This window comes from Arvicanthis niloticus, chromosome 13 (genome assembly GCF_011762505.2).
Source record: "Arvicanthis niloticus isolate mArvNil1 chromosome 13, mArvNil1.pat.X, whole genome shotgun sequence".
NCBI lineage: Eukaryota > Metazoa > Chordata > Mammalia > Rodentia > Muridae > Arvicanthis > Arvicanthis niloticus.
The window spans coordinates 64,763,727-64,789,594 of record NC_047670.1 but is presented as its reverse complement, the minus strand read 5'-3'; the positions used below and the strand labels follow the sequence as shown (position 1 = coordinate 64,789,594).

The following is a 25,868-nucleotide window of genomic DNA, read 5'->3' as shown; positions in this document are numbered from 1 at the left end:
TCTTTCAAAATTATTAATCCCATAGTGATGGCCCTTGTTTTGACAAAGAGAAATACTAAAGAAAGCTCGAGCTGTAATAAAAAGCTGAAGTGAAATAATCAGTAAAGACTAATAAGAACAAAGCCTGGAAAACAGAAGGAATCAAGTAAATATATAATATCAGAACTCAAAGAAAACATAAACTAACTGAATCACTTAGTCAAAGGAATTAAGATGCTAAACTCATCAATGGAACATCCAAGACTTTCAGGGCACAATGAAAGTTCAAACAATGAATCATAGCCATGGAAGGAAAAGAAATCCAGGCCAAAGGCAAATAAAATACTTTCAATAAAGTCATAGGAGAAAATTCCCTAAATTTTAGGAAAGGGATTTCCATTCAAATGCAAAGGTACACAAAGCATAGTAGACAGGAGCAGAAAAAAAGTTCCTTATGCTGTATAATAAATAAATCGGTGAAGTTAGAGAAGATGATGCCAAGCAAGATGGTCCAGACTCAGAAAGACAAGCACCATGAGCTCTCTTCAATATATGGGTCCTAGCTTCAAAATTTAGGCTTTAGTTTAAGCAGGGATCAGGGCAGAGGAATGGGAAAGATGCCAGAATACGGAGGAACATTTAAACCAAACTACGAATGTATTAGAAGCCATACATTAAAAAGGTAAGCTAGGACTAGAGATTTTGAAGGGAGATAGCCTGTATGTCTAGATAACACTGCTCCTGAAAGTCAAGGATTATTAACCAAAACCCCAGTGGCAGGCATGAGACACTCTCTTATGAATTATTGGGTCCGGAACACATCAGATTCCCCAAAATATACTCTTGCTACTATTTGATAGCCCACCAGAACTAGATGCTAAGACCCTAATGGTTAAGACAGCACACTTGGCAGCCAAGTGATAAAGAAATGAAGCTGGAACTGAACTAGATGCTCCTTTTCTATTGGCTGGTTTTCATGGTGCTGAAATGTCCTATACAGGCTTTGGGAGGTCAGGGGTAGGATATCAATAATCACACCCAGATGTAAAGTCTACGAATTAAAATATCAGCTTTCCAGGTAAAACGCATCCACTGGTACAACAGTAGCACAACTGTTACGAGGGTAACCAGCTCTGCTCACATCTTCTGGATGTGAGGTCCAATCCAAAAGAAGGAATCCATGCATAGTGTTGTAAAAATTCTTTTTCTTTCTTTCTTTCTTTCTTTCTTTCTTTCTTTCTTTCTTTCTTTCTTTCTTTTTCTTTCTTTGTTTCTTCTCCTCCTCCTCTTCTTCTTCCTCCTCCTCTTTCTTCTTCTTCCTCCTCCTCCTCCTCCTCTTTCTTCTTCTTCTTTTCTTCTTCCTCCTCCTTTCTTCTTCTTCCTCCTCCTCTTTCTTTTCTTCTTCTCCCTCTCCTCTTCTTCCTCCTCCTCTTTCTTCTTCACCATCATCATCATCACAACACAGCCTATGGATGAAGAAGCCTTAGGCATCCCAAAGGCAAACACTACTGCTGTTGTGTAGCTAAACTATCTTTGTGCCAAGCCACTTACGTGTTAACTATGTTAACTAAAGGAGCTTATTTGCAATCGATGCTGGTGGATGCAAAGATGCTACTACAACTTTCTCTAAGGTTCATAAATTATCACAGGAGAACAGGCAGAATCTAAGAGACAAAAGGCAAGGAGGACTATGAGGACTAAATTCTTCTGGAATTTAGACACAACTTCACATCAGCTGGGACTGCCTGCTATGGGCCTATTGCACTCTAGCAAGAATTGAGGGAAGGGATCATGGAGTCTTACCCTCCCTTCCCTACTTGCTACTAATGGGTTCTAGGGATTTCAGGGTCCAGATGTCCACAATTCCAGATACAGGAGGTGCAGTGAAAGGAACTCAAGCGAATAGGATAGAGGGGTCATGAAGACTCATCAAACCTGTTTTCAGTGTTATCTTTAGTAGTTAAATGCTATATGTATAACCGTGGGAAAAAAATTGTTCACTCCCTAAATGAACTGAGTCCCACAACTCTGTTTTCCATGGCCCTCCTTTCCAGGTGCCTGTGGCGCCCATGGCTCCACTGGTCACACCAAGTAGAAGGGCAGTCCTTGTCTTCAGCTGTGTACCCACTGGTCAGATCACTAGGCTGTCAGCTTCAAACTCATCCAGGATCACACTGATCGTCCTGTTTAAACTTGATGCATCCCACAAAGATATGTAAAAAAGGGCTTGCACAGGCAACAGAGGTGGGAGGGGGATTATACCAATCAGAATGTACTTTACATATGTACGAAATTGGCAGACTCAATAAAAATTTTACTAGGTGGATTCACATTCACCTATCATTTCTCAAGGATACCTAATAACGAGAAATCTGAAATGACCAACTTGTGATAGAATTTCAGACTGCCAAAACAGCTGTAAATAGATGGTGTCCAAGAAGAGAGTCACCGGAGAGTCCCAGATGTATGTTGTGTGTAAATCTTTGGCTAACCTCTTAGCAGGGTGTGAGGGAAAAGTTCACACTCAAGAAGAGTGAAAACACAGCAGTACTAATCTCTCCGTAATGGCCAAAGTCCAAAGTAGAGGTGATGGTATGTTTCAGCTGTTCTATGGACCTAGACTAACAAAAAAACCCAAGTCAGAAACTTAGTGTGACCATCCAGTAACTTGACTGACCAGCCAGTTCCTGTGAAAGTATCAGTGAATTACGGATACCCAGGATAGTGATAGGCACTTCTACAGATACCTAAAATGTTAATATGCCTTTTGTTTCAAGACCAGTAGTTTATACTTGAGTAGGAAAATGGCTTGAAGTACAGAGAGTGGAAAGAGGAATCAGCCTTCAGTTTGGACTAAGAGCATGAAGAGAGGGCACAATATATTATAAAATATGAATTAATTTACCAATAAAACATAATGAATGACTGTTTTAAAAGCTTTTATTCTTATAAATAGGTTTACTCAAGAGTTTAAATGACATGAATCACAATTTTAGAGTCAAACATTTGCAGTTTTTAATGTAACAAAATGTAAAACCTTAAAAAACGTCCAAAACATATATTCACATATTTGAAATAAAGATCAAATTCTTTCAGAAAGAATTAAAAATCACAGATCGGTTTAGAACAACCATTTATTTCCAAAGTTCTTTTGAGAAATGAAGTTTTAAGCAACTACATCTCTATCAGATATCAAAGATCTTTGCTTCCTCGAAAATAGGGCTGACAACTTCAGCCATGTTGTAGATTTTGTGTTCACACAATGTGAGGCTTATTGTGTCCTCTGGAAGAGACAGCTTGTATGTGCCTCAACTGTCTGATCTAGAAGAGTAGTGGGGTTCTATTTTCCATGGAATTTTTTTTCTAAAATGTTACAAAAATGAAGGTAGATTTAGTGTCCTTTTCCACTCCCTCCAATCAGCTGCAGCTTGAGCCCAGATTCTTGTCAGGCTGCCTACTCATAAACCCAGCTCACATAGCTACTTTGTAACACTAGACAATCGCTTTCTGCTTAGTTTCTAATATTAGACAAATACACACCCTCCCCTCAGTTTCTTCATGTATGTGGTACAGTTAACACAAGAGAACTGAGAAACAGTGAGACAGGAGCAGATAGTACAGGCTGTTTCCAAACCTATTACCACTATCAGAAACAAACCCCAAATCCATGAGGTAAACAGTTCCATGGCAGGGAACGTTAGGTCATATCATCTGAGACATCTTCATGAACAAACGAGTTTTGGTTTTACATTTACCTTCACTTATGTAAATCAGGAAACATTCTCAGTCACAGTATAAGAAGCAGGGCTGAGCATGTAGCCCAGCTGGTAGAGTACTTGCCTAGCAGGCTTTAAGTCCTATGTTTGATCCCCAGCACTGCATAAACTGGGCATGCTGCAACATACCTGTGACTCCAGCAGTCCAGAGGTAGAAGCAAAGAATCAGGAGTTCAAGGTCATACTTGGCTACATTGTAAATTCCAGGTTAGCCTGGATTATGAGACCCTTCCTGAACAACAAACAATAATTAACAAAGGTGGAGAATTGTAAATCTTCATAGTTCAAAACAATACAAAACTATTAAAAGTTTAATCTAGACTAGTAGAAAAAGTTACATTACAAGAATACGTTAAAGTGTAGCACATTGTCATCACCTAATAAATGTTTTCATTACAAATTTTTATTACACAGCACTTTCCTATTCATCACTACAAGGGAAACCCAAATACATTTTTCTACTGACAAAGAAACACAAATGTATGTAAGATAAATATTACATTACTGGTACACTTAAATTTTATACCACCTTTGGCTTGGTTGTATAACTAAATTTCAAAAACAAGATAACAAGAGCTGAACATCCACTTTATTTCAGAAACAAAATATATGAAAGGCAGAATACTTCAAGAGATTCTTAAACTTGGTTTACCAAATAGAAAGAATATCAGCTGCAATAAACCCACGTTTAAAATGGCAGGTTTTGAGACCCCTTGAAAAGACACTATGCCATATCTCAAGTCCTGAAGCTTTCCTGATGAAATGTTTTCAGTAAGTACAAAACTTATTTGAGGGAGCTCTATTCCCCTGAAGAGACTATGTAATTAAAAAGAAAAAGGTGTGGGGTTTTGTGTGTGTGTGTGTGTGAGTTACAACCTATTTGTTGACCTCTGATGTACATTTAAAGCAGTGTAAAACATATAATGGTTTCAAGTAACTATAAGAATTTATTGTTATGGGAGCTATGCTTTCTAATTAAACATTAACAATTTAACAATTCGTCTTGTAATCAAACCTATGTGTTTACCATTTGATTCTTGTTCCTCTTAAAAGCTCCTAACAATTTCAGAAACACGTAACTCACACAGTAACATGCTGAGGTCTGACCAGTACAGAGCAGAGACCTCCCTCCAGAGTTTCTCTTAGTGAGCTTTGCTAGTGAAGCAGAATGGCAAAAGCTCACAGCTTTATGATGTACATGCGTGTGTGTGTGTGTGCGCGTGTGCGTGTGTGTGTGTGTGTGTGTGTGTGCGTGTGTGCGTGCATGTGTGCGTGTGTGTGTGCGCGCGTGTGCGTGTGTGTGCGCGTGTGCGTGTGTGCATGTGTGTGTGTGCACGCGTGTGCGTGTGTATCAACCAGCAAAACACTATTGGTAAAGACAACTACTACTGTAATTCTTTTCATTCCTACTCATCTTGAGCAGGACAGTGGTAAATACAGGGCACAAATAAACTGAACTGATCACATTTCTGAATGCAAACTCCATATAATATTTACTTTTTTGAAAGAAAAATACACCCTATTTTTGCTTTGCCAGTGTCTAAGGTACAAAGAAATTGCCACTAATCAATACCGCATCTTAAATAATATAAAGAGATTATTGGATTACCTATTATCACAAAATTTACTTTAGAAATAACTTCCAAACATTATGGAATTAGTGCTGGAATCTTGAATATCTTAAAATTATATCACCAGTATCTAATTTATTATATATTTCTAAACAGCATTATTGCCATTGACTCCAAATACATAAACCGCACTCAAAGTAAGTAAATCCTCTAGAGAGCTAAAACTAAACAGAAGATGTTTCTAACTGGATGAAATTTCAGGATTAAAGTAAGACAAATCATCAAAACTTACTATAATACTGAACAGACTTTGCATTTTAAATGCAATTAAAGCCATATCCTACTGTAGACAGTGCGTAGTAAATCTGCATGTCTGCACCCATCACTACAGAAAATGACATTCAAGAACAGGGGTCAGGATAGCTCTTATTGTAAAACACAATTTACTTCCTAAGATTCAGTCAGTTACACGTACATGTGTAGAATATCTGCTTCCTTCTATACTGAAAACTCCATTCAATACAAATTTACTCAATTTACATCACATAGCATGTTTGTGAGCTTTATGGATATGCAATCCGGCATGAACCCCTGTTGAAACACAGTAGGACTCAGACCAGGTACTAACTAGAGTTCAGACATAACATTCTCATCTGAGATTAGGAACAAACAACTGTCCTTCAATAATCTGTTTTTTTATTCTTGAACCAAAATCAAGGACATTTTTCCCTATAATCTTAATTTCCTGTATGAAAAAATATGTACATTATTACACTTGTCTTTATTATTTAAAGACTTTCTAATTGATCTAAGGTAATAAACATAATTTTATCTGAATACAGTTTGAACTGGTCCTAAAATATATGTTCACTCTCTAGAAATTATAAATGAAAGCCGTGAGTCCCTTTTCTCCTCTCTCGACAAAGGTGATGAGCATGTCAAGTCAGTTATGCGCACACTAGAAATACATCACATCCTAAACTATTCCCTACAAGTAAATTGCATCGTTTATGGTGGGTATTTTATAACAAGACAAACATAGATGTCCATGAAAAAAGAAATTCCTCCAAGATTATGTACTAGGTGTCAAGTACAAAACACTACTTCCACATCACTTGGTGAGATGCAGCCATAAAGGGAGAATGTAGGTACATACACTGCACACACACTCTTACTAATAGGTCTGGGAAAGGAGGCTATGCCTGTGGATTTTCACATGAAGTGGAGCTGGTTAAACTGATTACTGAGCCTAAAGCAGTTCAGACAAAAGACTAGGCCTTTTCACAAAGGCTTTAAAATATCCTACTGGAAGAGTGACCTGATCAAGAACGTAGAGCTCCAAACCCCTTCAGCAGGTGATACTGTCTACAATGACCTTTTAGAATGTTTAACTTCAATATGTGTGTGGGCAGTAGGGTTCTGTGCAGGTGAGTACAGGAGACTGCTGAGCCAGAGGCCTGCAATCAGTGCCCTAGAGGTGGAGAGGGAAGTGGTTATGTGCTGCCCTAGGTCTAGGAACTACCCTGGGGTCCCTGCAAGGATGGTTCAACCTTTGAACTACTCAGCCCCTGATGCACTAACCAATGCATTCAACTAAGTCTAATGAAAAATACTTGATAATTCTTTTTAAAACTTTAAAGCAGAAATATATTTGTAAAACCAATGACTTTTTTCCCAAGTGAAATGATTTCAGAGATGGGTCTGTTACTTTGAGCAACCGAAAGTGAACCGCCCTGCTGTGTGAAGCCTTTTTCTCTCACATACTTAGTTACAAAGATGGAGAAACTTATCAGCAAATGACCATCAACTTGTTAACTGCCCAAGCAACGTTAACCAAGCCTCTACCTTAAAAGTATCAACATGTAAATTACATGACCTCAGCCATTTGGCTTTTTGTTGTTGTTTTTTGCCTCTCTCATCAAGCACATCTTAACACACACACCAAAATAATGTGGGTCCTATGAATGGGACCTTAAACATTTTTCTAGATATAATCAAAGGTCTCCAGGTAAAATTATCCTGAATCAGACGATCCCTAAACCCAATGGCATTAACTGCGTAAGAAGGCAGTGGTGACAGTCCTATGAAGACACAGATAGACAGGAGGGACCTGTCCAAAAGTGAGGCCCTTCTAAGTAGTTGCTGGAGTGATCTGAACAGGGACACTGGATTTTCATCTCCTGAAGGAATGGGCTCTGCCAACACTTGAGTTTAGGTGCTGCCAATATAAATGTGAGGAAAACCTTTGAAGCCACAAGGTTTGTGGTTGGTTTTGTGCAGGAGCCCTGGATAACAGAGCAGTATTTCAGAAAGATTATCTATAAAAAGTGTTATAATCAAAACACTTTATCTTTGGCCTGCATAAACTTATAAAAAGGGGTTAGTTCAAATGGCTTCATCATTCCTTTACCCTAAATTAAAATACCTGTTTCTCAGACATCCCAAAGCCTTATGTCTGTACATCTATTCTAAGATCGGAGCTATATTGATTACAATTATCTGGCAATTTTACTCAGAAATACTGCTGGGTCATTTATTTGTAAACAGATTCTTTGCTGTTCTTTACAAAAGAAGGGTGAATAGGTTCTAGTGCTGTGGAGCTTACCCAGTCCCCTGAACGTGCGCACACACGCGCACGCGCGCGCACACAAGTTCCCCCAAACCTCTGAAGAGATTGTCAAGACAACTGCAAGCAACTTTATTCAACTATATTACTCAGAGCTTTTAGGCTAGTCTCAAACTTAATTCTTTTCATTTCCCTGAATTTACTTAAAAGAAATTCCACTTCTCTTGCCCAGTTATCTGTTGTAGAAATAGTCTTGTGAAGTGCAGAATATTCCTGCCTCTACCACATGAACCTTTGGATGTCCTGACTATCTGGCCACTGAAAAGTCTTGTTCAGAAAGATATAAAAAGTTAGAAGATTAACAACTGTATACCAACCCAGTTCACAAACAAGTCTAGATATGGGTGGCAGAGGTATGTTAAGCCTATAAATAATGTATGGTAAAATGAAGTAACGGAATTCTAGTAGTTTCTGAGGAACTGTAGAAGCAACCAAGCATACAAAAAACATTAAATTCCAGAAAATTGACTTTGATTTTAAAGAGTCAGCTACAGCCCAACCAGCAAAAATGTAGGCTGGAACTAATAAATATTTGACAACTTCATGTCTCTGAAATACTCTTTTCCACACATAAAATGTGTAATGCCTATTGTCTGCCAGTAAATACTTATGGACATAAGTGAATTTCCAAACCAACACTACAGAGACTAACGCAATCACAGAGAACTGAACTCTACGCTTCCAAACTAAGCTAAGGAAAGTCTTGACTTTGGTCGGAGAGAGTAGGTGAGGGAAAGAGAAGAAGGCAGTAAAGGAGAGGAAGTAGAACAACTGAGGGAAATGGAGACAGGCCTCGTGACTGCTCCGATCGCCAACAACAATCCCACCATTAACTACCACAAATGCGAAAAATGCCAAGAGCAGAAGCATATAGGGCCAGGTCAAAAGGAAAAGCGTACTCAGGTTCTTAAAGGACATGGAATACACCAGCAGAAACTGCAGAACTCTTCTGAGTTCCGAGAGTGGTCCCTTAACAGGGGGAAGCCTCTCTTCCTTCTTCTTCTGTAGTTCAGTTTTCCAGGCTTCACTGCACTTCTGTGCAATGATGTGTCCTGCACAGAAGGCAGCCCAGATGATGTTGGTCTGACGGAACATGAAGCCACAAAATCCAAGCAAGGCCGAAGTCCTATGGTTGCCATAAAGACACATCAAATAAGCAAAAAGAGTGAAGAATACAGACCCAGCTTCTGTATAGTAAAGAAAGTTAAAAAAATAGAGGGTCGGAAATACTGCTAGGGTTAACGTTGACAGGATTCTCTGGATACTTGAAGAAGCCTTGAAGGACAAAGAAAAACATTGTTTTTAGGATAAAATAAATATGCCATTTTCTTGCTGAATTAATACAGAGATTTAAATATTCCCTGAAGTTTAACTTAAATGACTTGTACTTGTGGCTTCACAACACCACGTTTATGACTACTGCTGGTATTGTTAGCTACATTAATCAGCTCGGAAACTTAAAGTACTAATGAGGTGCAGCTCTTAATGGCTTAAAATCTTTTAAAGCACAGAGGAAATCATTTAGTGGTCAGGTCACTGGATCTGAGACACTGGACTCAGGCACATGAGGAATGCAGAGACCACTAGGACACAGTAAAGATGTGGCCAGCTGCATCACCTTGAACTTACATCTTAGCCATCATCACCACCCTTTAAAGACAGCCCTTTAAATCTCTACACGAGACACAAGAGGACCGTGCAAACGGTACTAAATACCATGCCCAAAGATCTTACTTTTTGTACGACAAATTTATAAGGATTTTTACTTTAAAAAAATCAGGCAGGTCTAAACTCAAACATTTTCTTTTACCTTTTCTGACAATTTTAGTTAAGTGTTTTGAATCTCTTTGATTAAGTCCTCCTCAGGACAGAAGTGGTAACATATGTCTTTAATCTCAGCACTTAGAAAGCAGAGGCAGCTGGATCTCTGAGCTCTAGGCCAGCCAGAAACTACACAGAGTTTGAGGCCAACCAGAGCTATATCTATATAGTGAGACCCCTGTCTCAACCAACCAACCAATCAAAAGGTAAAGCTTCACAACAGCTTGTAAACTTAGCATATATATTACATCTTGTTGCTTCTGACAATCTTGTCTTGTCAATGCTGTTTACGAAGCCTTCCTTTCTCCCTTCACTGGCTGAGACAGTATGTCTCTGCTCCTCTCATATATCGGCTGAATCCTCACTGTACTTTATGCCTACCTCCTTTTCGTAATTCACACTGCTGAAGAGACCTTATAAACACCACTGCCATAGTTGACATTTATTGAAATCTTGTATTGGGCACTAGCCTAAGCACTTCCATTTATTAAGCTCCTTTACTCTTAATACAAATTCAATGAGACAAATTTATTATTACTAGTTGATATTTAATTTAAATTACTTCAAATTGACAAAGACATAAAATCAGAAAAGGAGTAATCTGCTCAAGTTAATGTAAGTTGTGGCCAGGATTAAATTTAAACCCAGGCAATATACCTCCAAGACTTGAATTATGAAATCACATCAAAACTCAACTAAAATTCATTTCCACTAAAGAGGACCTAACTTACTGAAGAAAACATGGGACTATTAAACTGGTTTCGTTCACTAACAAACATCTATTTTAGATTTTCAAATATAGTTATTCCAGTATTTAAATGCAAATATCTTCTACATATAAGTAGAGAATTTCCACTTAGCTTTAAAAAACATAAACCAGTGCTAACTGGTGGACATTTTCTTCCATATCTTATAAAGCCAATTCCTAATTGTGGACTTTAGTGCACAGAAACTTTCTGTAACTTTATTCTGCACATACCTTGTTTCTGGGTTGTACCTTCCTGAAAAGCAAATACAGTAAATAGAAGTTGCCGACACTGAAGAGAAGATTGACAAATCTGAGCATGCCAATGGAGCAGACGACGTGCTCGGACCATCCAAGGATCCAGTTGGCAGGTTTGACCGCTCCAACTGACACCAGGTACAGGCCAGGCAACGTAGTAATCATAGGATCCCACTTAAAAAGAAAAGACCACCAATCAAGCAGAGCAATAATGATTCCACTGATAGAAAATGTTAAAAAAAAAAAATCAAGTTTCATTTGTTCTAATAATGAAGAACTTGGAGGGGCTATTCTATGACATAACTTAAAGAAATCCTCAAAGACTAGATATCTCTTAAGTTTTATTTTTTAAGACTTAGTGTGTATGCCCATGCACCTGACTATATGTATTTGCAACATCTGAATGCAGGGACCTGAGGAAGTCTGAAGGTGTCACTGGATCCTCTGGAACTACTGTTACAGATGGTTGTGAGCATCTCAACGTGGGTACAGAGAAGTCTGATAAGTCTTCTTCTGCCAGAGCAGCAAGAGCTCTCAACCACTGCGCTACCCTACCACCACAGCCCCATTTTAACAATGTTTTGCTTCCTGTCTCAAATCTGTCTGCAATTATTAAGGTGACAACAACCAACAAACAGTAAGTTATAATCATTTCTACTCTCTAAGGCTTGCTCTTTAGAAAATGTATACTCTGCAACTAAATTGCCCAGGTCCCAATTTTTCAAACCAGGCAAACAATCATTAGAACTCTGGTGGATCTTAAGATAACGTTAAGTATCGAGAAAGACTGCATTACAAGATTTCTGATCACAAAACCTGTCAATTTGGGACTTGTGCTTGTCTTGTTGTACAACACGTCATGCATTAGTCACTATTATTACTGTTATTTCACAGGTGAGTGATCCTTAAAATGCCAAAGGTCATCAGTGACAGCACCAAGAAATCAAGTTTTCAACAAACGTTGTCTCAGAGCAGTAACCCATACTGTGTTTACGAGATAAGGATAGTACATTTATCTTTGCACTGTGTACTACTATTTTATGCGGTCAAACATGTATTTTTTTTTTAAATGATGCAATCTGACTAGTTGCCAATTTAATCCAGACAACAGTAAGTTTCTAAAAACAACTAAGAATGAAGTTTGAAGAAAACTATCAACTTTTTGGTGCCCTGAGATCCTCCATTCCGCGTTCAAAATACTGCGTGGAAAACCTCATGGGTAAGCTTTAGGTGTTTTTTCTGCATCTTCAAGAGGCACCTGCACGTCTCTAGTGCTAGGGCTTAGAAAGACAAATTGGTCAGTTGCCAAGAGGAGCTATAATCTGGTCTCGGCATTTCCCGCATCGCCTGCTCTTTATGCATTCACCTAACAAATGCCATAAATCTTGGGGCTAGGTATAGTCACTAGCCAGCTCTCTTCTCGTTTTAGGTCTGGGAGGGCAGACGGGAAGAGGTAAGGACACAGGCTGGGAGGAGTCCGTCCCGGGGCAGGGCCAGCAGTGACCAACCTGTGACAGGGAGAAGCGGCCCTCACAGTAGCGCTGCGCCTGCGGCAGGTGGAAGATCTCATCCATGTAAGGCTCACGCAGAGCGCGGCTGAAAGCGGAGAAGAGCAGGCAGGACACCAGGAAAGTGCAGCTCAGGGCGGCCGAGAAATAATAACCCTCCAGCTGCGCCATGGCGGGCAGCCGCGTCCCGGGCCCAGCCCTGGGAAGCCCGGAGCGCCGAGCCCGGAACGCGGGAACAACGGCCCAGGGCAGCCGGACGAAGTACAGCAGCGCCGGAACGCAATGGATGCTGGGAGAGCGTTGGACGGAAGCGTGGGGACCACTGTTTCCGGTGTAGAGCATTTATGCAACGCACCGGACGGTTTCCCTGTCAATCACTGATTGAAGCTCTCTGAGTGGCCAGAGGCTGAAGGAGGGGCGGGTCTGGGCTCTCGCGCGGGAGCGAGAGCCGCCGCCGCCAGGCTCTGGAAAGATGAGTGTTTGCTGCTCTCCAGAAGGCGTTGAGTGTCCCCAACTTTCTAACCTCCAAACTCCCAAACTGCATTTGTTTGCAATTATCGCTGTTCTCCATTGCCAGTGAGATGAATTGCTAGAACCTCATTACAATGCAATTTCATCTCCTCGTCTCTGGCGGGTAATGGAGATTGGTGTGTTTTAGACTGAAACAGGCAACCAGCCCCTCGCTCAGGGCGACTTCCCCTTTTGAAGAGCCTATTAATTTACAGGGCAGTGTTTCCCGCGCGCCCCCGCCTGGGGCGATTGAGTTAGCATGCAGAGTTGGTGCATTTTAGGCGAGGAGCACTTATCTGTGATTATGTGTGAATATAATTTTGGTTGCTATTGCCGTGGGTGGTGACTCACACCTGTACTTGCATCACTTGACAGGCTGAGGCAGGAGGATTGTTCCTAGTTCTAAATCCGCCTGGGACACTGTAAATTTCGTCCTTAAAAATAATAAATAAATAGTCATTCGTATTCGTATCTATGTTGTAGTGCATTCCCCTAAAATGTGGCCTTATGCATCTTAATGTGTGGTGCTATGGAATATTTATGCGTGTAGTCTCAAAATGGTGCTCACTTGTATAAAGTTGTAGGCTACTTAGACTTCACATAGTCCCTTTATTATTATGAGATTAGAATTGAGACTGAAGATGGAAGATTTTTGAAGAAAGCTGAAGACAAAGTATGTTTTTCAGCATGGTTGGCAATGTTTTGTAGGAAAAAGCTTTTGGTAACTTTAGGTTGCTTTTGGTAGCAACACATCTCAAAGCAGCTGAGTTGTTTTTTTTTTTTTTTTTTTTATTGTCAACCTTGGAATCGTCAATTCAGCTTTTTTCCTTGAGTCCTGGCTAATTCAGCTAATTTATGGAAAGTTCCTTGAAAGAAACTGGGTGTACTATTAGCTCCCCTCGACTGTTACAACTAACCGAAATTAAATTATATCAGAATGCATAACGGCATGTTTCTTAACTCCCTTCACCCTTTGTATCTTCTTTGATTACAAAGGACATGTTATACTTAACAATTTGACACCATTTCCAGATAATTTAGTCTCTAATTTGACCTCAGACCCAGTAGGCTTGCTCAATCATGACATACATATAATCAATCATACATAGTCATGACATAGAAGCTTCTGGCCGTTGCTGTATATAATGAATGCAGGGAAGGGCACGAGGTTTCCTTCTTATGCTAAACATTCTCAGCAGAATAATCGCCACTAAGGACTTGGTTAGACACCCATCTCCTTACACATGTGCTCTCTACTCTTCTGAGTTAAGCAGAACATTTCAAGAAAATGTAAGGTTTCAGAACTGCTGGGTACCTTTTCTATTACTTTATTTAAGATTTTTTATGGAACAAGATGAAGATAGGTAATATACCTAAAATTATGTAGAAAATGGCTGTTTCCTAGGAGTTGCAACTATCATTTTCTGGTTTATAATTATAATTTCTACTGAAGTGAAAGCACTTCATCATTTGCAGTTTAAATTTACATCCCAATTCTGCTCCCATCAGCCAAGTAGAAAAATGTAAAACTTTTATTAGAGTTTTGGCTAATGGTTAAAGGCTTTTTTTTTTTTTAAGTGGGTAACCATCGATAATTTTGGCCCCCTACACAGTACTCCTAGGAAAAACCCAAAATAAGGCCATTGGTTTGAAAAGTTCTATTTATAGATAGATTATATCTATAGACAGATTATATCAAAGTGTGCTGGGCAGGATTGTAAACACACAAAACGAATATAAATGCTCGCAAAAAACACAGAAAAGTCATTTCCAGCTGCAAGAAACTCTGGGAGTAAAGGTTCACTCTTTTAGTAACTACAACCTGAGGTGGTTTCTATCTCAGTGATTTTGGATTATGAAACTCTGAGGGACTAGAAGTTAGACAAGACTCTCAGATAGGCAGACATAGGAGATGGCCATGACTATGCAACTTCCAACATAGCCACCATCTTCCTCAGCCTCCTGACCTAAGACAAAAGCCTGGCAGCTTTTTCTGCTACCATTCAGGACCCCCAGATCCTGGAGAAACTCAAGATCAGACCAGGACATATTTAGCCCAAACTTACGGATCCATCAGCCTCTCTTTGTTTCAACTGACCAATCCTAAATTAGAGGAGGAAGATTACCCTATAGCTGGTCTTTTTTCCACCCTTAATCTCCCTGGTTTTACCCCTGTCACTAGATAGAAGAGAAAGAAGGATAGAGGAGGGAGGGAGAAAGAGGAAAGAGAGAGAGAGAGAGAGAGAGAGAGAGAGAGAGAGAGAGAGAGAGAGAGAGAGAGAGAGAGAGGTGAGAGACTGACTCTGAGTCTATTCTATTTTGGTTTTTCCTTTGATCACTAACAAACTTTTCAACCAACCCCTCTGAATGACCAACAGCTGCCCACCCTGCCTCTCTTGGCTCTAGCATTTAGATACCATCTGAAAAGTACCCAGAATTCCAAACATCACACAATGACAGAAACTATCTGCAGCTGGGAAAACCATGGCTCTGCTACAGCGCGAGGCAAATCATAGCAGCTGTGAAGCAGCCCCGTATCACCGCACCTGAGATTAAAATGAAAACATATTCTTACAATATCTTGGTGTTGGTTTTTTTTTTTTTTCTTAAAGAAACCAAAATTCCGGAATTCTCACTACATTCCCCCAAGACCATTAAAACCCCCAGATTTCAAGGAGAGACCTGGGTTGGCTTCTTACCTCTAAGGAAAACTTCTCATTCCCAAACTAGGGCCATAAGACAGGCTCAAGTCTTTAAAGAAACCTGCTCCCCATAGAATACTAGAAAGTACCAACTACTACCACGTGCCCAAGTCCTGAGGCCACAAAACAAGGCAATCTGATTTACTACTACCTTAAAGTTTATCTTCATAAAAAGCAAGCCACACACTCCCACCCCACTACAAAAACTCAGACTGTGCAAGGTAAGGTGCCTTCTCCAGTACTCTACTGTACAGGGTTTACCTGTGCCACTCTCTTAGACGAATAAAGTCTGTTCTCACCATTTTGAGATCATACTGAGACTATTCATTCATTTTCCTATGATGATTTATTTCTTATTTCTTGCATCAGCATCCCTCTGCTTTGCAGACTGCCTTTCTCTTTATGGAGTGTGTGTGTGTGTGTGTGTGTGTGTGTGCATGTGTGTACGTGCATGTGCACACATGTGTGCATGTGTGTGTTTCCTCACCCTAATAATCTTTTCTTTATGTGCTGATTCTATTTGATGCTTTCTTGCTGTCTAAAATTTCCCTGCCTTTTAATTCTTTAACTGGCAGAGAAAATGAACCCACTCAAGACCCCTTACTTAGATATTACCTAGATGGTAAGTAACATTTTTGATAAATTCTAAACATTTCCCTAAGCTCTGCCCCTAAATCAAGACATTAAAATAGCTCCTTCTGGGGTTTGAATGAAGTGCACTGTATCTCCTTAGACCTAGTTTTAGAAACTGGATCATCATTAACATTATCAGCCTTTTTTGATAGATGTTTAGTTTTGAAGAGGAGTCATCAATAAGTTGATGAATTCCTTCATTATTAAATGTCAAGCTATTTTAGTCTTGTTACTTAAATTATGATATTTGGTGTTGTGGAAAACTGAGCATTTTTTGCTGACTCCTGAAGCTAGATATTGGTTAGCAAGAAGTAAACCTTTGGTTGAAAAACAGTTGAGGTTTTTTTTTTTTTTACATTTATTATTGCCATATGAATTTATGCATCTTCCTAATCAAAATAGTCTTAGTTTAATAGATGGAGTGAAACTCTATTTCTGAAAAGGGTTTTGTCAAACCCTGTACTTGTAAGTGAAGAATGTAAGTGTCCTCTCACAGTAAAGAAGCATTGTCAAAGACATCCTGCCTCTAACCACACTTTTTCCCTTATTGATGAACCAAACCTTGACTAATTGATAGTGATATCGATGATTTACTTAGTGAAGTCACAGTTGGTTCTAGCTACAATCAGGACTATGACCTGAGTCAATGTCCTACACAGTAGCCTCCAAAATGAGATTTTAGACTTGGCATCGATCTCTGGTTGATGTATTATCACTGGGAAATAAACAAAGTTTTACATGAAGAAAACATGCACAAAATTTCACTTCAAAAGGGCATGGGGCTCCCACCAGAGAAGATCTCTCAGACACAGTCTGTGAGCTGACGGAAAGCCTTTATTCCAGCCAGCTGGTAACTACCCTCAGGTTTTTGGGATCCAAGTGCAGTCCTAAACCTTTCTTGGGATCCATAGATATTTAAGCAAGAAAACCACATATTAGCTGAAAAGTACTCAAGGTTCCCTTCCCACAGCCGAGACTAAGAAGATAGTCATAAAAGCCAAAATGTGCAATTAGCAGTAACAGCGAGGTCAGGCCGACCATTGCAAAGAACCTGTGTCCTTGAGTATTTCTTTCTTCCCGGAATTGTTTTTTCTCAGGTGCCCCCTTCCAGGTACTGGCACTTTACTCAGTAAGCCAAAGTTCATCTGAGATACCAAAAAAGAGTCACCGTGGTCAGCTTATATCCTTGTCACAAAAGGTGTTAGTGAGTATTTTACTGAAGATACTGACGATATGGTGAGGTGAGAGATGGTCCTGGTTTTCTGGAGCTGTGTCAGTTCTTGCCCTAAGCATTTCAAACACTGATGTCCAGTCATTTAGAAAGTTACACCATAAAACCCAAAGTGTGTGTGTGTGTGTGTGTGTGTGTGTGTACACACTCTTTAAATGGTGTCCCCATACCAGCAACACTAGCAACCCTCGAGAACCTGTTACAAAACCAAGTCTTCATGCCAGTGTCCTTGCAACTCATGAAAGAGAAGGTCAGAAATAGAATCAATGTTTAATAATCAGTTAAGGGGCTGGGAAGATGGTTTGGTAGGTAAAATGCTTCCTGTACAAGCAGGAAGACTTGAGTTCAGATACCAACAGCTACAAACAAACAAAAACCACCACCACCATCATCAACAACAAAACCCAAAAAAGTAAAAAAAAAAAAAACAAAACAAAACAAAACAAACAACAAACAACAACAACAACAAACAAACGTGGTGGTGCATGCCCATAACCCTAGCAGGAGGATCCTGAAGCTTCACTGGCCATCCAGTTCAGTAAAATTGGTAAAGTCTAGATCAGTGGTTTTCAACCTGTGGGTCATGACCACTCTGCAGGGTTGAATGACCCTTTTTCAGGGTCATATATACTTCATATCAGACATCTACATTATGATTCATCATAGTAGCAAATTTAAAGTTATGAAGAAGCAACAAAAATAATCTTATGGTTGGGGCTCATCACAACACAAGGGAGTTGATGCAGGATAACTTCCCCTCTTGAAGAGCTGTGTTTTCCATGTGCACATGCCCAGTGAAATGGAGTTGGTGTTTTAAAGGTTCCAGCATCAGGAAGGTGGTGAACTATTGCTCTGGATCATCATTAGAGCCTGTTTCAAAAACTTGAAGTGCAGACCAGTACAGGGAGACATCAACGCCTGGCCTCCACAAGCAGGCACCTGCTCATACATGTACAATTGCATGCAAATGACACATGCACATGAATGCAACACTCCACACACAAGTTATGACTGTCTTAGATTCTATCTGAACCTGGCACAGAGAATTTCCACAGAGGTTCCTGCTTTCTGTGTAGGTGTCAGAAAAGACAGCTTTGTGGAGGAATGTGTCCTTTCTGGTTCTTTGTCTGCTGGTTTTCTCCTACTGCCACCACCACCAAAAAGAAAAAAAAAGGAAAGAAAATGACAGGAAGAAAGTGTAGTGCCACTGCACTTATTTCACCAAGAAGTGAGAAAATTAGACTTCAAATATAGTTTAGTATTTTTCTCCATTTATATTCATATTTGGATATGTTTTTTCCTCTCCCAGACAATCTCTATATAAGGTGAAAGTACATTTTCATGTTATCATGGCCTACAGATGAGGAACATTCACGAAATTGAAATTTCATGAGTAGTTTTTTGGTTGTCGGGTTTTGTTGTTGTTGTTGTTTTTCTGCACCTAATCCGTGTAAAACGTGAATGTATCATGAGCTGGTTTTTAAATGAGTTTGATCACCTTAGTAATAAATCTTCAGAACCATTTAAACACCAAAGTGAGGAATGAGGCATGACAGTGACCTAATTTTAATTTATTTAAGACTTTTACTTTAACAGACACATGGTACAGTCTAGCTTGAAAACCTCATAGTTAGAACTGAGTTTTGCCTTTCAAATTTAAGAACTGAAAAGCTAGGTTCAGCCAAATTGATGAAGGGCCAGAGTGGGGGAGGGGAGGCTGATTTACCCATTTGGTTTTAGAAGCAAAGGAAACGTGTGAGCATATTTAAATCTATGATATTGAGTGTAGATTAAAAGGGTTGGGACACATTTTAAATATTATTCTTTAGCTATTTTCAAATGTTGGATTTAGTATATGCAGAGATAACGTTGGTTTCTATTAATACATTTAAGTTCAGATACCTAGTACAGATTTCCTTCCACAGACAGAGCCCACACACCCTTGAGAGAATTTCTTGATTTTGTGTCCTGTCTTTTTTTGTTTTTGTTGTTCTGCTTTGTAGTCTTTACCTGAATAAGATGGCTGACTGTATTGAATAACTTATACCTGGTTAATAGCATAAAATAAAACACTCTACTGTTACTGTCCCCAAATGATACTTTCTATAGTTATCAAGTTTATCAATGATTAATTCAAGAAATTTGAAATTTGAGAAAGGCCTAAGCCATTGACAGGTTGTGATGACACTTTTTCCCACTAGAGGGTGATGACAACTTCTGTGAAATCACTACCACTTCCTTATCTTTCCAGTTGGTCCTGAAGGAGATAGGCGATCAGATATAAGGATGGCATTCAGTGTGGCTGTGTTTAGATTTTGAACCTCAAGTGATCAAGAACTATATAATTCCTCACTATTCTTTTTTTGTTTTCTGTTCTGTTTTTTTTTTAAACAATCGTATAGTCAAGCCAAAAATTTTGGAAACAGGAGACACTGGAGAGTCTGACAGAGACAAGTAGGTATGGATATGATTGGCTGGCTGCCTCCTGGAAATAAATAGAAAACACTCGACACTTTCCTGGACCACATGAAGTAAAATCCTTCTCTGTGAGGGAGGTGAGTTTCCATTCCAGGATCAGCAGAGATCCTTAAGGTTTGAGAAAGAAGGAGAAACAGTCTGCCCTTTTTTGTTGGAGTGCCAAGAAGGCTTTAGGCCAGGATGCCCTACTAATCCAAAGCAGGGGGCTGTGCTTTTACAGGATGCAGGAAATGCTGCAGCTGCCTCAGCTGCCTGAGCAAGTGAAGCCATCATAACAGGTGAGCCAAAGGAAACAAAGCCTGCATGCCTCAGATATGTGAGAGTGATTACCACTGAAGGGGGGACATGATGCAAGTCCATGTCCTCTCCTACCCTGAGTACAGCACCCCAGGCTGAGTCATGCAGTAGTGCCAAAGGATGAGGCTGAGGAGGTTCCCTCAGGCTTGGAAAGACATAACCCTGACAAGAGGCAAAAACTTTTGGGACCCCTGTAAAAAAGCAAATGCAGATCTTCGCAAAAATTTGAAACAGACTTCCACTTTTTAAAATCCCACTGATGTACTTTGAATATATAACCGAAGTTTATAGGCTACAGAAGATATATAAATGTGTACATTTTCTAGTTCAGATATTGGCAAGGGGGTGGGAGAAGATTGCACGGATTTATGCTTCTTCAAGCAGTGCACGCATGTCAGGGGGTTCCCAAATTAACACCTAATGCTGCTTATCTTTTATTTCACACACACTAGTGCATGGGAAATGACATCTCATTTAGTTTTAATTTGCTTTCTCTGGAGACTGATGAAATGAGGACATTTTGACATGTTTGTGAGTCATTTGAATACACGCTCTTTTTAAAGAGGCCTGAAAAAAAAAAAGAGGCCTGAATTGAAAAAAATTCAGCTGCTGTTTTTTAACAGAAAACCATTTTGATGGCAATTATAAGAGTTCTGAAAAGGGATGCAAATGTTTGGATGGTGATTGGACGATGTCACAGCTGTGTGAAGGACTGATGTCCTAACAGGGCCAGGGGTTGCTGGCTTCTGGGCTAGAGAGGATTCACAACATCAGGAGCTAAGTGGGGATCACTCTGAAGTCTATCTTCCTGGTTCTTTTATACTTCAACATTTCTATTGTTTAATGTATACATTTGAAAACATCACCCAAAAAAGGTTTTTTGTTTGTTTGTTTGTCTGTTTGTTTTTATATTTTTAAGATTTACTTATTTTATACGAGTACACTGTAGCTGTCTTCAGACACACCAGAAGAGGGCATCAGATCCCATTACAGATGGTTGTGAGCCACCATGTGGTTGCTGGAGATTGAACCCAGGACCTCTGGGAGAGCAGTCAGTATCTTTAACTGCTGAGCCATCTCTCCAGCCCCGACAAAGTTGTTTTTGTTTTGTTTTGTTTGTGGGTTTTTTGTTTTTAAAAAGGATTTCACTAAATATTGTAGAAGAACAATTCTCACATCCCTGTTCAAGAATGAAAGCTAGACATTTTGAATTTCAAACACGATAGTTACTACAGGTTCTGTGTAGTCATCTAAAACACTCTAAATGACCCCAGATTAGCAGGATATTACAAAATAGTAATTTTATTAAAATGCAATAACATTTCAGCCCATGTTCAGCCTCTGAGTTTTAAAAACCCACCTGCTGTCTGTCTTCTACTTTCTGACCTCCCCAGTTCTCGCCATTTTCATGACGTGAGCCTTTGCTCTTGCACGTTTGTTATGTTCTCTTTCTCATTGTTTCTGTGTGCTTTTTCAAATATTCACGAAGACATCATAAGTCAGAACCTTGTATTTCAATGGTTAATATAAATCTTTAAAATTGAACTACCTTCTGTTGAGGGGACATCAGAAAACACTATGTGTAACTGAAGCTACTGTGGACTCTCATCCCCACCCCCACCCATGGGCATCTGAGTGTCTAAAACTGAAACATCAAGATGTACTAATGTATACACTCAGAAGAACAAGCTTATAGAGTTTATGATGGTTATAATGGAGAAGAAATAGTCAAAGACTGGTAAGAATAGCACCACTTATTTGGAAAAAATTGCAAGTTATTCCTTATATTAATATGAGAATTTATTAAGCGTATAGTAAACTATTATATTTAGTTTACTTTTGCAATTCAATTGCAAGTTTGTTCTATGGCCTGGAGATTTAGCTCAATGACAGACTTTTACTTTGTAGGCACAAAAAACTTTGCCTACATTGAAAAAAAAATGTGTGTTGTGAACTGGTACAAATATCTACAACACTGTAGTGTTGATTTCCTTACACTACACTGTAGTGTAGATAATCCTATCAAAACAGTTTAGAAACTAAAGAAATCCTTGTTTTGTTGCATATTTCGTTTGAGGAAACTTTTAAAAGCATTGTGATAAACAAAGCTTTATCTAAAAATAAAATTTACAAAGTTAGATTTTATCCTATACCCAGAAAACACTAAGCATGTTCAACCTGATGACTCAAGAGATGCATTGACCACATTCTTCCTGTCAATATTGTTTAATTTTCTCCCTTTTTTGGTGTGTTGAAAATCTAGTGTTTTGTGATTGTCTAAGATGTTATGATGATAGAGAGATGGCACAAAGTGTGAGGTGTTTGCGATGCATGTGGACCTCACACAAATTCTTAACATCTACGCAAAAGCCACAAATGGCAGTGCATGTCTTAGAGGGAAGAGACTGGGAGATCCTGGGGCTGAATGGCCTACCCTTCTCGCTGAAATAGAAATCTCTGGATTCAGTAAGAGACTTTGTCTCAAAAACAAGGAGGGGAGTGATAGAGGAAGAATTCTGAAAATACCGACTTCTGCTGCCCCTCCCCCACAGCTAACTGAGGATAGGGAGTAGACTGGAACTTGATGAGAGAGCTTAACATGGTGCAATGCCTTTTGCCCAAAAATACGTAAATAATTTAGGCCATAAAATAGTCGGTTGACACATGAATAATAAGTTTTCTGTTTGACGTGTTCCCGGTAAATATTTAATAGATTTCTGTTGCTCTTAATATTGCTTTAAATAACATTTCATGGGAAACGAACGCTACCTCATTAAAATAAGGAAGTAAACTAGAATGGAGGGCACTCTGTTAAAGATTATAACAGTGCTTTGATTTAGCAAATGAATCATTTAAAAGCTCCATGTTATTAACTCGAGGTCACAGCACCACAAATTGACTTGGTTCATTTATTTTGAAGAATAGATTTTTGCTTTCATTACTTGTGACAGGTTAAAGTATGACCAACAAATTTATTGCCTCATTTGGAGAGTTTAATCAAATCTGTGCTTTGAGATATTTTCCTGTTATTGATGGGTACAGATAAAGCGGAAATGAAGTTTGTGGGAACTGGGATATTTCCGTGCTCAGATGGTCTTTTCTGTGTCCAGTACTGGACTCACTGTGTGGAGGTGAATACTGTGCTTTGTACTGTGCTGTAGTTAGCACAAGCAATTACTGTTTCAACATGCCCCAAAAGGAAAGAATGATTTTTAAAAATTATTTTCCAATAGCATAGTTTTAAGGTTTAGGGCTTTGTTTTTGTTGGTGTTTGTTTCTTTGTTTGTTTGTTTGTTTTGGTGTTGATTTAGACATAACCTTTGTCTACATTTTTTTTTTGAAAGATTCAGTTTTCATTATCTGGAATAGAAGTGCTTTAAATGGTGTGTGAAAAATAGCTGTGCCGCATCTAACATGATATAAGACAGAAGGAACAAACTTGCTTACACAAAGGAGGCCAAGAACTGCATTTCAGTCCTGATTTTTAACTTCTTCCCCTAAGTTTTATTTAAAATGTCCAAAAAAGACTTAATATCTATTACTAAGTTAATTGTGATGGTTTGTATATGCTTGGCCCAGGGAGTGGCACTATTAGGAGGTTCGGCCTTGTTGGAATAGGTGTGTCACAGTGGGCGAGGGCTCTAATACCCTTGTCCTAGCTGCCTTGAAGCCAGTCTTCTACTAGCAGCCTTCCGAGGAAGATGTAGAACTCTCAGCTCCCCCTGCACCATGTCTACCTGGATGCTGCCATGTTCCCACCTTGATGATAATGGACTGAACCTCTGAACCTGTAAGCCAGCCCCAATTAAATGTAGTCCTTTTAAGAGTTACCTTGATCATGGTATCTGTTCACAGGAGTAAAACCCTAACTAAGATATTAACTAATTACAAAAATAAAAGAGTACAAACTATTTTTATTACCACAGAAAATCAAATTCTTGCTGATTAAAGCAAAAAAATTATTTTTTGCTTTAAAAGGTGTCTTGTGAATATTTGAGAGCCTGGAGTAGTCATTCAATACCACACCAGCCACAGAAGATAAAACGAATTCATGCTTCTAGTTTTGGGGGCTGGAGCTCAAACCCAGTGCCTTACGAATACAAGGCAAACATCCTACCGACTACACCCACACCCAGCATTTCTAAACCAAGTTTTTGAGAAAACTAATACACCTGACAAAACATTAGAAAATCAGTAGCACTTATTCTCATTAATATAAATGGCTCTACAAAGATGTTCAGGCTTTGAATAATAAGATAAAATGTTGTTCAGTAAAAAAGGAGGTACTTGAGAAAATGAACATTTCATTAGAGAAAGTAAGCATGATAACACAAACAGTTCAATGATGTTCATTCGACTTATATTTTATGGAGGAAAGAAGCCTATAAGGTGGTGAATAAGCTTTCTTAAACTCCCAGGTTTTTTACCTGACCAAACAGCCAGTCAGGTGCTCCAGTTCACCACCTTTGCTTAAGATACTTTAAAGTGATAGAAGGGGATAGGCAGATGGGAAGGCAGAGGTGTGCTTAAAATAGCTGCCTCTTATCCCAAGGGATGAGGCAGCAAACAATGACAGGAAGGAAAAGCCACCCAGAGGCAAACATTGGGCCAGATAATAAGGGAAATGGGTTCTCCCATTCCCAATACAAAAATACCCAACACAGAATCCTCCTGATGAACTTTAAAATCTTGGGCCCCTTCATTCTGGTGGGGACTGTCTCAATAAAACAGTGACTCTTGCTCTCTGTATCTGCTCTTTTGCATTTTGGTCTTTTGTCTTTTTAGGACAGTTGTTTATGATCCACCCTGAGCCCCTTTACATCTCAGATCCCTCCAAGATCTAAATGGAGTCCTAGTCAGGGTCAGTGTACTGACTGAGAATTGTGTAAAAGGACTCAGAAGTGACCAAGATCCCCTGGCATCCTTAGGGCATCTTTCAAGGAAGTGGACACCCTGACCACAAATCCCACCCTCGGAACCCCATGGTTAGCCCCTTCTGCCTTCTAGACATACATACTTCTAGGTAAGTAGATTGGGTTCTGGGGAATAGCTTACCCTGACCTCATACATGCAAAAGAGACATTTCTCCCATGACTTTGTCTAGTAGAGAATCTGGGCTGGCATTTAAACTGCAACTGCTGTTGCTGGACCCTGAGGGGCCAATCACTTCCCAGGGAGGAAAGAACTTAGAGGAAGAAGGAAACCTTCTCAACTGACATGTCTTGGTGGTCCCTCTGCCTTTGTAGCATCTGGACTACTTCCTTTATGGAGGCCTGGGAAAGAGCAATGAAATAAAACACACACACACACACACACACACACACACACACACACACACACACACAATCTTTTTTAGTACACCATCAAGACTCCTCTGATTGCCATTATTTTTGTTGGCTTATTCCTCACTATCTGTCTCCCCTCTCCGCACCTTCCTGAAACTTCTTATTCATCATTTTCTTTGCCAACTCCACTTGCTTTTGGTGGGACCAACGGGGTTGTTACTATGGCAGCTAATGCCTTCTGGTGGCTTTTTACCAGATTCTCCAGGGATCTGGAGATCTCATGATTGCTGGGACTATTGGGGACTTCTCAGCTTGGTATTTCTAAAGCCCTAGGAGACATGCTTAAATCCTTTTCTAGGCAGAGTCCTGCAAAGTTAGTGTTAATTAACTTTCATTACCATCTTCAGCCCTTCACCCATGAAATCAGATGACAGAACTTTTGTTTCAA

At 39.5% G+C, this 25,868-nt stretch overlaps 1 protein-coding gene across 1 annotated transcript; it reads right to left on the bottom strand.

Moving 5' to 3' along the window:
- Positions 1-2,901: 2,901 nt before the first annotated feature.
- Alg10 (ALG10 alpha-1,2-glucosyltransferase) lies at positions 2,902-12,705 on the bottom strand. Its single transcript, XM_034516445.2, has 3 exons — positions 12,285-12,705; positions 10,753-10,950; positions 2,902-9,227 (listed from the first exon to the last, which is right to left on the bottom strand). Exons 1-3 carry the CDS (start codon positions 12,624-12,626, stop codon positions 8,172-8,174), a joined length of 1,596 nt encoding a protein of 531 aa, XP_034372336.2. The 5' UTR covers positions 12,627-12,705; the 3' UTR covers positions 2,902-8,171.
- Positions 12,706-25,868: the final 13,163 nt, after the last annotated feature.

Coding starts and splice junctions, on each gene's coding strand:
- Alg10 (XM_034516445.2), bottom strand. CDS start 12,626: ATGCTCTACACCGGAAACAGTGGTCCCCACGCTTCCGTCCAACGCTCT. Junction 10,951..12,284: donor GCCGCTTCTCCCTGTCACAG/GTTGGTCACTGC, acceptor TTTCTTTTTAAG/TGGGATCCTATGATTACTAC. Junction 9,228..10,752: donor AGGTACAACCCAGAAACAAG/GTATGTGCAGAA, acceptor TTGTCCTTCAAG/GCTTCTTCAAGTATCCAGAG.